This window comes from Coptis chinensis, chromosome 6 (assembly GCF_015680905.1).
Source record: "Coptis chinensis isolate HL-2020 chromosome 6, ASM1568090v1, whole genome shotgun sequence".
Taxonomy (NCBI): Eukaryota; Viridiplantae; Streptophyta; class Magnoliopsida; order Ranunculales; family Ranunculaceae; genus Coptis; species Coptis chinensis.
The window spans coordinates 78,878,188-78,891,001 of NC_141461.1; the positions used below are offsets into that span (position 1 = coordinate 78,878,188).

Here is a 12,814-nt window from a genome sequence, read left to right on the forward strand (position 1 = left end):
TATGGAAGTACATTTCACATGAACTATTTCTACTTAAGTGCGCATGCTGCACATCAGTACATGTCGATATGCACATAGTATAAACAGTTCCAGTTCATATTACGAACTAATTTGATCTGATTATTCAGATGCGAGTTCATGCTTTCTGTACCACAATGTAGTCAACATTAACAAAATCCATCATTCTTACCAATATGTTCATCATTCCAACATAAATGATGTTTTCCACATGATAAGGTTGATATACAAAAAGAAATTTTCTTAACTTTTCAATTAAAGTTCAACAAAATATCTCACCGGTACAGCTGTCAAGAAATTGAAATCTGAACTTTGTTTCTAGTATCCGTGATTTGATCTATATATATACTTAAACAACTACCATCAGAAAGGAGGAGGCAACAGTGCAAAAAAGTGAAGGAAACTACATACAGAGATAAACCACATTCCATGATAGAACTGTACTTTTCGCTCAAGTTGGAAGTCTCGCATACAACGTTGCTTTTCGCAACCTAAAAAAGCTGAAGCATGGCACCCTGGTATCATGTTGCATGGATGCAAGATCTTTTGAAAGTCGTCAAGGCTTACCTGCGAACGAACAAAGAATGTACACTGAATAACAAATGCCCCTCTTTTCTAATTTTCAACTAGGGATTGATAGATTACCATCTTCTTTTTCCTGCATACAACGTTGCTTTTCGCAACCTAAAAAAGCTGAAGCATGTCACCCTGGTATCATGTTGCATCGATACAAGATCTTTCGAAAGTCGTCAAGGCTTACCTGCAAACGAACAAAGAATGTACACTGAATAGCAAATGCCGCTCTTTTCTAATTTTCAACTAGGGATTGATAGATTACCGTCTTCTTTTTCCTGCTCTCTAATAACAAAGAGGGGGTAACATTGCTATAATCAGGTTAGGTCTTATTTTCCACAACCCCACACAATGCCTTGGATCTTTTGGAAGTGTTTAACATTGATAGTCCACAAAAAGCCAGAGTAACATGTGCAATGAATCTTCGATTCCTATAAAAGATAGTAATCTTGACCATCTTTATATGTAGATATTATTGTTTCTTCAGTACATAAAATTGGACATCGTTTCAAGAATATAATGTATTATTATACGTAATAAATTTGGGACCTCTGAATGAAGTTTGCTTGCTTGGGGATCTCAGATTCTAGCTAGGCAAAGTATGCAAGGGGATAGTGTTTAAAAGATAAAATGAATAGGTGAGTTCAAACAGAAAAGTTCCACGATCTGGAGTGGTGCAAAGAAGGCACTTCTCATTTTAACTGAACAATTTTTTTTGGAGAGTGGGAAATGGTAAATCCATACACAAATGGATAGACAACTGGACAGGAGTTGGATGCACAAAAGAAAACATAAAACCTGACAACACTATGAAATCCTTCAAATGCAAATTAGACAGATACAAGCTGCTGATGGTTAGAACTTCGTCCATACTCTACTTGAAATTCTTAGCCAGAATGAACTCTCAGATCCCATAGCACAACAACAAGACATGAGGATATAGAAGTGCACACCTGATGTAGTACTTGTTGTGGAAGAACACGATGCGGAGATCGTAGAGATGCGAAGTGAAGAAAGAGATGCGATTTAGACGAAAATAATGTATTTGAAGAATAAAAATAAAGACTTGGAGAGGAAGTTTATATATTCAATTGTTTTGACCGAAGATACTACATGCTTTGTCTATCTATCTATTTATACTAGCAAAATAACAAAGAAAATAGAATTCCTAACTATAACCGTACGTGAAAACCAGACTTCTAAAATAACCCAACTTCATACATGTAAACCGACTTCCAAATAATAAGGAAGTTGAATACAACTTCCTATTATTCAGGAACAAGGCATGCATGGAAATTGTTTTGGAAACGGGAAGGTTGGCGTGGTGGTGGTGCTCGAGAAGAACGAAGAATACAACGTTCAACCGCCAAAGCTTGTTGAATTGCTTTCACCATTGTATAGGTCGCACTAGTCATCCCAAATTGAATCAATCTATTCAAACCCTCTGTGAAACGTGACACCAATTGCTCTTCCGATTCATTAAGTTGATTACGAGCAACTAAATTATAGAACTCACTGACATATTCCTCCACCAATTTTGTCCCTTGTTGACAATTTTGAATTTTTGCAAAAAGTTGTTGTTTGTAGTCTCTAGGCAAGAACTTCTCTCTAATCAACTTTCGCATTCTTTCCCAAGTAAGAATAGGTGGTTAGTCATACTTAGAACGATCTTCACAAAGCTTTTCCCACCATGCAGCGGCTCCCCCTTTGAGTTTACTAATTTAACCTTTGAGCTATCCGGAACCTCCATGAACTTGAAGAATGCCTCTACCTCATAAAACCAATCCAACAATTCCTCAATTTTAAAGTTTCCAGTGAAATTCGGAATATCTGCCTTCAACTTATACTCTGGTAAAGCTCCATAAGGACTCTGTCCCGTTTTGAGACGTTTATCATCCTCCCATCTCTTCTCTTGTGCATCCTCAAGTGAGTCATCATCATCACTATCAATCTCAAAAAGTGAAGTTTTCTTTGGAGGCAAATTGATATACCCTTCGTGAGTTTTCTTCTGTTGCAACTTTGATAAAACATCATTCGGGATCGTAGAACGAACAAGAAAATTATCATTACCATGACGTACCTTAGGATCCGTCTTGGTTGTGGAAGATTCGGTTTGCTTCAAAACGCCGTCATCGTCTTTGTCTTCCTGAATCGGTGAGGTTGGGATGGCTTGTTTTAGATATTGTTCTAACACCCGTCGCATCTTTCTCTCAATATCAAGATCTTGCTCAAACTTTTCCAAAATCTGATGTAGCTCTTCCTTAGTAACAAATTCATTATCCATCGTTGTTGTTGTTGTTGTTGTTGTTTTTTTTTTTTTTTTTGAATGTGGAAGCGAAAAGATAGATCGTCTCTTTGATGAAGATCAAAAAGATATGCTCTGATACCACTTGATGTAGTACTTGTTGTGAAAGAACACGATGCGGAGATCGTCACGATGCGAAGTGAAGAAAGAAATGCGATTTAGACGAAAATAATGTATTTGAAGAATAAAAATAAAGACTTGGAGAGAAAGTTTATATATTCAATTGTTTTGACCGAAGATGCTACATGCTTTGTTTATCTATCTATTTATACTAGCAAAATAACAAAGAAAATAGAATTCCTAACTATAACCGTACGTGAAAACCAGACTTCTAAAATAACCCAACTTCATACATGTAAACCGACTTCCAAATAATAAGGAAGTTGAATACAACTTCCTATTATTCAGGAACAAGGCATGCATCCTGCATCAACACCTAATGGTACATTCAGAGTGTGAAGCGCACATGAAGCAACCAGAAGCAAGAGAACTGAACCACCATGGCATAAATTTCTCAGGAAATCTAATGTGCATCCTAGAACTGCTGCTCTAGCTTCGAATTTTTTTTCAAAATGGACTACAGACTGATGACCAGATGATTCGAAGGGAAACTAGAATTGCCTCTTTATATCAGTAAACATGGAAAAAAAACCCAGGAGCACATCTTCTTTACATTCTGCTGTTCATTGCAAGAACAGGAAGGAGACCAATGATTAAAGATCTCTGGAAGTCATTGCTATCAGCCTATCACAAGTCTTATATAGAAGCACACAAACAAGACGATTTATAAAGAGAAAAGTTGCAGCTCCATTACAACTGATTTCAACACCAGAAAAGCTGCAAGACCGGTTCATGCACAGTCTAAAGGGCATATGCATAATTAGGAAGCTGAACCTTTCTACAGAGGTCAGGAGAGCACCTAAGATACTGGATGTTACTGATTATTACCTCCCGCAGGCCAACTGAAACTAAACACAGACGGGGCATCTAGAGGAAACCCAGGCAATGCTGGCTGGGGTGTGGTCTTCAGGAATCAACTGGGCGTAGTGGTAGGAACACTAGTAGGTGGACTAGGAGTGGCTACAAGTTATGAAGCTGAGCGTACTGCAATTGTGGAGGGCATGAATATGGCAATTACTAAAGGCTGGACTCACATACGGGTGGATACAGACTCAGGTGCTGCAGCCAAAGCCTTCCAGTCAGATAAGATCTACTGGAAAGTCAGAGCATTGTGGAACAAAGATCAAGCAAGCTGATACATGGCTTCCTATCACCTCATGGAGGGAAGTTAACTTTATTGCTCACATCTCTGCAAACAAGGGAGCATCCTTATGCAGGGGCATAAAAGAAGGGTGAATTACCAACCACTTCCCCTAACTAAAATAGAGAACCCAGACACTACCTATTCAGAATTTCTGAGATAGATTCTTATAGGAAAGTTGATTCAAAGCCTCCGAAGAAACTCTCAGTAGCTTTTTCATTTCCTATTTTCTACACCTCCAGCATTCTTTTTGCTATAATAAAAATTACCCTTTAGAAAGATGAACAGTGCCATATGTAATAAACTTGAAGTGCATCCAACACAAAAACAAAATCTGATGCTTACTGGTTCATCAAATACCAATGACATTTCACAGTAGCACGAAGTTCCTATACCAAAACACAATAAACAAAACATTGGAGTATTTTGGTAAGCACTGTTTCCAGTTGGTCTGCCAATTGCTAACATTTGTAAAAGTGAACTGTCAAAGAACTAGTTGAAACTTGAAAGTAGAGACAGCAAGTTCTTCGTAGGTTCTAGCTGTTTTCTCTTAAAATGTGTTATAAAAAGCCTAAGTTGCATTGACACAGATAGGTGTGTCGACATGGATACGAAGTGTCTGACACAGTAAAATATCAAATATTGAGGTATATCACATACAATATGTGTCCGACACGGACTCCTGGATATGTATCCGACACGGATTATTTTTAAAATATGGCATGTACATGTAACACAGTAAAAAACTATAAGGTTCCCTGCCACGGGTTATTTATTTTCGCAACAGTGTTGCTGTGTCCTGTAGCACTTAAATATAATCTGAGCATTTGGAGGTTTCACAGAAACTATAGGTTCAACAAAGCATTTTCGTCTCTGTCACCGAGCGTTGTTGAACTAAGCTTTGCAAAAGTCTATTTGAAACTTTGCAAAATTAACAGGACAGAAGTACACAGACTCAAAATGAATTAGGTTTACACCTCTGAAGGCATATTTTAACTTTCACCAGGTGGCAAACGGTGTGGAAGATTATAACCACAATCCCACACCACCCACCCTCATTAGCATACAAGTTTCCATGTTATGTTTTTCTATTACGTACTTATTTTCACTGGCTACTTGGTCTCTCATGAAAAATGAAAATAGAACAGAATACTTAGAGTAGTCAACTAGTCATACAAACACAAGTACAGAACTAACCTTTCCATCTCCATCACTATCAAACAAATGGATCATATCAGCCATTTCCTTGTCTGACCAAACAAAATCATGATCAATGGCGACCTTCCGGAGGTCCTTCACACTTACACCTCCCTTTCCAGCTTCTGTATAGATAGGTACACCTCATCAGTTTCAAAACAAAGGAAGAGTAGAACAAAAGTTAAGTTGTGTGTCAACTAGTTTCATTAATACATCAAATGTAAATCATAAGAAAGGGATGGATCATGGAAGAACCATTATAGGACCATTGTGTCTGTGTTATCCAATCATTATCATGAAGCCATTGTCTGGCCCTACAACGACAACCTCTCTCTCTCTCTCTCTCTAATGAAAACTAATATAGAACATTTGGCACAAAAAACTTATGTCTGAACACCGATCAACGAACAGTTTTCCCATATGTCTAGAATATTATCCTGTCCCTGTAGCAGACACTTCTCATTCAACATTTGGTACCGACTTCAAAAACAGAGACAGCCTAGGATGCAGAACAACAGAAATAACTACATTTGTGAGTGTAGTTGCTCCAATAGGTGGTGACCTAAGGAACAGTTGATTGAGACAATGAGACAGTCCTGATAAACTTGTAGTGATAAATCTGTTAGAAGATACGTACAGTCGTACAGGAGGAGTTCGGGAAGAAATCTACAAGGCAATAATCGAGATGGTGTAGGTGGACATAATAGTAATGAAGAGCGATGTGTGATGTAGAAGAAAGGGGTGAAGAGAAGAACTGAAGCAGAGAGATCAGAAAGTTAAAAGGAATAAGAACTATGAATTAAGAAGAACGTGAAGATTTGAATAGAAAGATTGAAAATAAGTAAGATAACTTAATTGAAACTTCTTCAATATAATTCAAATGATAACAAGTTAACAAACATAGTTGGTACTACAAAACAATAGACAAGCCATACTTAAAATTTGGGTCCTTGGACTCCAAGTACTGCAAATAGCAACTAAATCTAATTCTGATTGTACAAAAACTTAGAAATAACTTTATTGTTAATCAAACTCTTCTAGAAACATACTGAAATTAACGTATTTCTATTTCTTGCGAAACTATTGCATAGGTATCTTGTCCTACATCATATAAGAAGAAAACGAGCATCCCACATTTAGAGAGGTGGTCATAACACTACATTTTGCACTCACACGATGCCAAGTACTGAGAGCTAAGCCTTTGCGATTCCAAAATGGTTTTTCATCTAGTTAGAAGGCTAGGCAAAGCGAAAAACATTGTGGACAAGGTCTTAAATATGGAGGTGACACATAATAATATGTGCACCTATTAACCTATACAACTATACACCACATTTAGGAATTGTGCTGTGTCAATGCTTGCCAATATACCAACCCTAAATTTTCATAATATTTATTTTTTATGCCAACGCCCTGTGTTAAATTGCAATTCTTATGTTCAAAGCATCAGATTGTTGTCAAAACTTTAGGTCATGGGAAATCTTTAAAAAGTACTAGACCATAAAAAATTCTTTCTAGGTTAATCAAAGTCTGAATACAATGCTTAAATAGCTAATCCGACAATTAAAATCCCACAAAATGCAGACAACACATAATCCTCCTACATATCGTTATCATCATCACAGAGGCCAAGCATTCGGTCTAACTCCTCATCACTATCCTGGGCCATCACTGTCATCTGAGGAGTTTGACTAGAAGATGCTCTTTCTAAATACTGAGAGCTAAGCCTTTGCGATTCCATCATGGCAATCTTAATTTCCTCCATTTCCTGGTAATCAGGATCCTTCATCGACCGTCTCATCGCCTCCTCTATGTCCTGTTGTAACTTCAACTCAAAATCTTCCTCCTCCTCTTGAGGCCATACCACCTGTGGTTGCAGTGCTTGTTGTTCTAGTGTGACTCTCGCAGGTGAACTTGCCCTTTCAGGTATCTGTTTTCCCATTTCTTCTCTTATGTGGAGAGGCACTTCACAAGCAGTTATTATAGAGGAACTTCCGGCTAAATGTTCTTTAAGGCTAGTCATCCCTCCACCTCCCATAATGTCACCACAATATTTGCATTGAAACTTCTGTTTCCCAATGCCCATAGGTGTAACACGTTGCATGTCTAAAACCACAAATAATAAATGAAAGTAAATTAATCAAAAATCTAGACACTTTTCTTATTCTCTCTCAAACATTTGAGACATCCCTGATGTTTAAGATTTAAATAATTGATTCACACTCATAGTTGGTGTATAAGCATTGAAATGATAGGCCTGCTGTATTATCACCAGATAAGAGTAAATCCAAACAAACAAAATATCAAAGGGAGCTTAAAATTTTATACTTTAAATGGAGAAATATGCTTTTAATCTTTAAAACCTGGAACTGAAGCTCCATCCACCTCTAATCTTCCTCAAAATCCAAAAATAGTGGGAGTTCTAAGGGTTTTTTCTATTCAGAATCGAATTTCTGAAGCTTACCTCTACTTAGGCTGGGATATCAAGCTACTTTGAATTGAAATGAACTCATTTTACCTATAAATCCAAAAATTGTAAGGGTTCTAAGAGTTTTTTACTATTCAGAATCGAAATTCCAAAGCTTGCTACTACTTAGGCTAGGATATCAAGCTACTTTTAATTCCAATGAACTCATTTTACCCTATATTTAAAAAGATGTCAATTTTAGAATGTATAGAAGATAAATATCAATTCATTTGATTGCAATCTCTCAATCACAGTATTTACACATTATTACATTAAATATCTCAACTTATATGACCACTGCAAAATTTGGTTGAATTATCGCAACAAATTTTAACTAAGAATAACCCACCCCTACATTAATGAAAACTCTTTGGGTTACATAAGATTTTCATGAAATCCATTTTCATTCAGTTATTTTGGTAATTTCAAACTTCAAGTCAAAATGATCAAAAGGCATCACAACAAACGCTTCCTATCTTTCACACACTTGTAGGTATCAAAACTCGTGTGGACCTGCATCAAGGCAAGTATGAACAAAAACTAGAAACATAAAATGCCAATTGGTTGATCACAAATGTAAACACTGAAGGGTGCAGACAGATTGCAAATGACAAACGTGATCAAGTTATTTAAATGCAAGCTAATGATAAATACCATAATAAGATATTCAAAGAATCGTGACTGCCATAATCAATGAAAGGAACTTACCATCAAACTGAAAGAAGTGAACAATCACTTGATCCTTAGTCATTTGCACACAGCTGGTACTCTGGGTAAAGAGAAAGAGACCTCAAAGTCAATAATAAGGATACCCATGCATCACCAGAAAACGTGAAACAATTTATGACCGTTACACACCGATTTTCTTCTTTTCTTCCGTTTATCATTTTCCTGAACAAGGTTCCCTTCTTTTCTTTCTTCAAGCTGAAAGTTAACTCTGCAATTTTGAGGGGGTCCACGAGGCAAGGGACATGAGATCTCTAATGAGCCACCAAGTGAAAGAGCAATCGCCTGTAAGGAAGTAAATTTAAGCATTGTCCTTCTCCCATTAATTAGAACCAGAACGTAGCAAAAATGGGTTACTGGTTGAAGTGTAGAGATCCCTCGGCCAGAACAAGGAAATGGAAAATAAGAAAAGAAAACGGTGAATCATTCATAACTACCTTCTTTAGAGCTTCATCATCATCAACATATTCTACTTCTTCCACGCGTTTCTGCACAGGATTTTTCTTTTTCCTTGTACTCTTATTCAAAGAAGTTTTAGATTTTCCCTGAAACAAGAAAGAAGCACCAGCTTTTCAGTAAAATAACCTTAGATTCTCTTTTCACATAAAATTCTAAAAGAGTAAGGGATAGAAAAATCCATGAAAAATGTTACTATTCATATATAAGTGGTCCACTATAATATGTACGGAACAAATCTAGCATGATACCTCGTGACACTCAAATTAAAGTTCACATTCCAGATAAGTTGAAAGTGGGTGTATATATAATATTAAATAAATAAATAAAAGTTAAATGACAATCAGAGGCACAACCATAATGGGTATTTAAGTATTTTCACCAAGAATATATGAATATGCACGCTCCCTACCTCTACCATCTATATTAAGGAGCATATGCTGCAGTGGCCAGTTTTGTAATGCTTAATGTGGGTGTGTTTGATGAGGCTGCATCCTTTTCATCAAATTGATCAATACTCTCCTCAGAGGCTCAGGGTTACAAACTTCAACAATCCTCCTCTAAGTGATCTAGCAAGTGGGACTTATTGGCACCTTGGGAGTAAGGCACAGCCAGTTGAGCATTCCACTACTTCATTAGCATTTCTCAATCCACTTCAGCTCTTCTCATGGATATCACTGTTGTATTTTTGCTTTTCCTTGCTGTTGTCTTTTGTTTTTCGGTTCTTAGTAGGATATCTCATCCTATATTGTAATTTTTTTTTTTTTTTTTTTGATCGGTAAATAGATATTTCATTGATATAAAAATATAAAAACATAGAAATAGTAGGATGAGGTATCCTTACATTGAAAACCACCTAAAAGAAAGAACAACATCAAATGTACACAAAAAACAGAAAACACCGTTCAAATATCTATTTACCGATCAAATATCTATTTACCTTACAACATCAAATTGTAATTATTGCTTTTATATGGTTTATATATATATTGATCGTTTACCTCTTCAAAAAAAAAGGATATACCGATATAGCAAGTGGTCATTTGTAAGTACTTCATTAAATTTGATCTATTCTTGCCTGTTGATCTTTCTTCAACTCCAAGCACCAACCAAACTTGTGCTCTCTATTTAGAAGCTTTGCTAGATTCTGGACTGTCAACAACTTCTATAGAACCACCAACTACCTTCACTTCAGGATCCATCACTTAAGATTAGGCCTCCACACCTGCTTACTTTAAGTTAGCATTCCACACCTTTTTCTTCTTCATCATATGCCCAACAACATTTGCAAAGTTGAGACTTCCAAGGGTACTCCACAGTCCACCCTTATCTCTACTGTTTTCGCCTCACCAATGTTTATGTTCAGCTCATCTGGAAGTTTAAAGTTGCTTTAGAGTTCAATGGAGATATGTGCAAAAGCCAATCATTCTTTGTTTTGCATTATCTAAAAACTCGGGATCTCCAACCATGCTTAGACCTTTATGTCTAAAGTCGTGAAACTCCAAAGAAACTCACCCAAATTGCACTTGTTCGGATCTGTTTTCCCTGCCCCAGCTTCATTACACCAGGGTCTGATGATAAAATTCCTTCCAGAAATGAAAACTGGTTCTACTGCCAACACATTTTGTCATATCTTCTTCATTTTTTTACCTAATGTAGAAGAAGCCATTGTCTAGGCTATTTCATATTCTCCTTTAAGCTTCCACTGCCTCTCAAGACTTTCTTTTACCACTGGCTAGCATTTCATCTTTCCACAAAGAACATAATGAAGTATTCACTTCATGTTTGTTGCCTTCTTTGAAGAGCTCTTTCGGAAAACCCCATTCTCCACTTTTGGAGTATGCCGTGGAAGATCAGCTTGGCTGCTCCCCTTAAGGTACTCCATTAAAGTTTTGGTGAAGGAGGATGTGGAAGTAGGAACTACCACTATGGCTCTATCTTTTTCCTTTCACTGCTGCTCGTATATTGGCTTCTTTTTCCAGCGACACTGATGGTGTTTCACTCTTTGTTACCAGCATTTTTTCAGTTAAGTGCAACCTTTCTCTCTCTCCAACAACTCCATCCCAACTGAACAATTGACTTCTCCTGCTTTCTCCATTGAAGCTGCAGCTTGCTCATCTCTTGCAAGAGCTGGGTCCTTTTTTTCTGGAAAAATTTCAGATCTGTAATATGGTTGTTCCTTCATCCAAATCCAGTGGATCCTTGTGTCTCTCCCTTCAACCGTGATGGATTTCATAGGAGACAACAGCAGCCATCCAGTCAACCTTGGCCTTCCCTGGTCAAATCTAGTTCTCTCCCTCCAAGTATCCTTTCCTCCAGATTTTAAGTTAATATGAAATTACTACTAACTATACCTAAGAGAATCGCCTTGCAAAACTTACAAGTTAATATTCTTCTTTGCTTTCACCAATGTTTTATGGTCAGAGGCTAAAAATCCAATTAAGGGAAGCAAGCCAGGCCATCATAGCTGTTTGAGTTCCCAAAAGCAAGACATCCATAGATTCAAAATTATATTGTAGGAAAATAGATAAAATCAATCAAGTTAAAAACCGACACTGAAAAATCTTACATCATCATTGGTGGTGAGTAATGACTTTCCACACTATACAGGAAGTGAAGTTAGGGAGTGATCCTTTCAAATTTCAAGCAAGAAAACATCCTACTCAAACTCCCAATAATGAAAGTTTTCCTTAACGGACAATCTCATCTTCCACCAAGAAGATGCATGGATTAGACATTCATTTAGTTCCCAGATAAATGTCACCTCAAATGATTTGCCATAAGTAGCACAGAAGTCTGCTCAAGATTCACTTTATTCCTTCTCCGCGCAACTGACTAGACCCACTTGTTAAATTCTGCAGCAACTAAGAAATGTAAATTACCCTCCCCTCCCCCTCCCCCTGTCTTCCACCCCTAACCCTCTTCCCAGTTCCCTGTCACCCTCCTTAAACAGCATAGACAAATTATATAATCTCGAAACTATCCATAAAATGCATGCTAATGAGCAATCACCTAGTCATATATTCTATCACAACTAAATTTTCAGATTCTCAAAAAGCATCAATGTCACATCTCACACTTTAATCATAAAATAGAAAATTTCAAAGTAAGATAATATAATATAAAAAATATATATACCTTACAACCCGAAATTCGAGAAGAATAAGAAGACTCATTAATCCACTCATCATCATCATCTTCCTCTACAAGTTCTTCGCTCGAAGAACTCGCCTTTTCTTCACCATCAGAAGGTTTATATTCCTCATCATCTTCTTCTCCTTTCTTTTCTTTCCCTTTTCTATTCTTCTTCTCTACACTTCCCATTAAAGAAGTAGCCAAACTAGGCAACCTTAATGCTTCTAATCTCGCTTTGTTTTCTTTTATTCTTTCAATTCTCTTCTTCTCATACTCAGATACACCATTTTTCACTTTTTTTACCTCGTCTGAACTCGAATTTTCACTGCTTTCGGATTGATGTTTTTTACCCATTTTGAAGAATTAGAGGTGGGTTTGTTGAGAAACCTCAGATAGAAATAATAAAAATCGGGAATGGTTTGCTTTTCTTGTTTTCTGACCTTTATAGTTACGAACAAATGGGTAAAGTCCAAGCCCATTAAGGCCTATAATTTGGGCTTTGATTCTGGATTTTCAATATTCCCTAGGCCCAATATCAGTGACGACCAGTCGACCAGTTATGATTTATGACTTATGATTATGCTATTGAAACATGACTATTGCCCCACATATGCATTCACATCTTTTCTTCTTTTTCTAGCCGGCCAAAAGGCTAGTAATATGTTTTTTTAACTGA

The 12,814-nt window shown here is 36.9% G+C and overlaps 1 protein-coding gene across 2 annotated transcripts; it reads right to left on the reverse strand.

The window, feature by feature from the left end:
• Positions 1 to 244: 244 nt before the first annotated feature.
• LOC147494653 (uncharacterized) lies at positions 245 to 12,561 on the reverse strand. Of its 2 annotated transcripts, XR_015200116.1 has the most exons (7): positions 12,142 to 12,560; positions 8,985 to 9,092; positions 8,680 to 8,832; positions 8,530 to 8,590; positions 5,355 to 5,479; positions 664 to 778; positions 245 to 585 (listed from the first exon to the last, which is right to left on the reverse strand). XR_015200116.1 is itself a non-coding variant. In XM_086569175.1 (5 exons), the coding sequence occupies exons 1-5, from the start codon at positions 12,490 to 12,492 to the stop codon at positions 6,955 to 6,957; spliced, it is 1,179 nt and encodes a 392-aa protein (XP_086425301.1). In that variant the 5' UTR covers positions 12,493 to 12,561; the 3' UTR covers positions 6,837 to 6,954. The 2 variants fall into 2 exon arrangements, 1 of the variants encoding a protein (XP_086425301.1); XM_086569175.1 differs by lacking the exons at positions 245 to 585; positions 664 to 778; positions 5,355 to 5,479 and adding an exon at positions 6,837 to 7,460 and having other exon boundaries at positions 12,142 to 12,561.
• Positions 12,562 to 12,814: the final 253 nt, after the last annotated feature.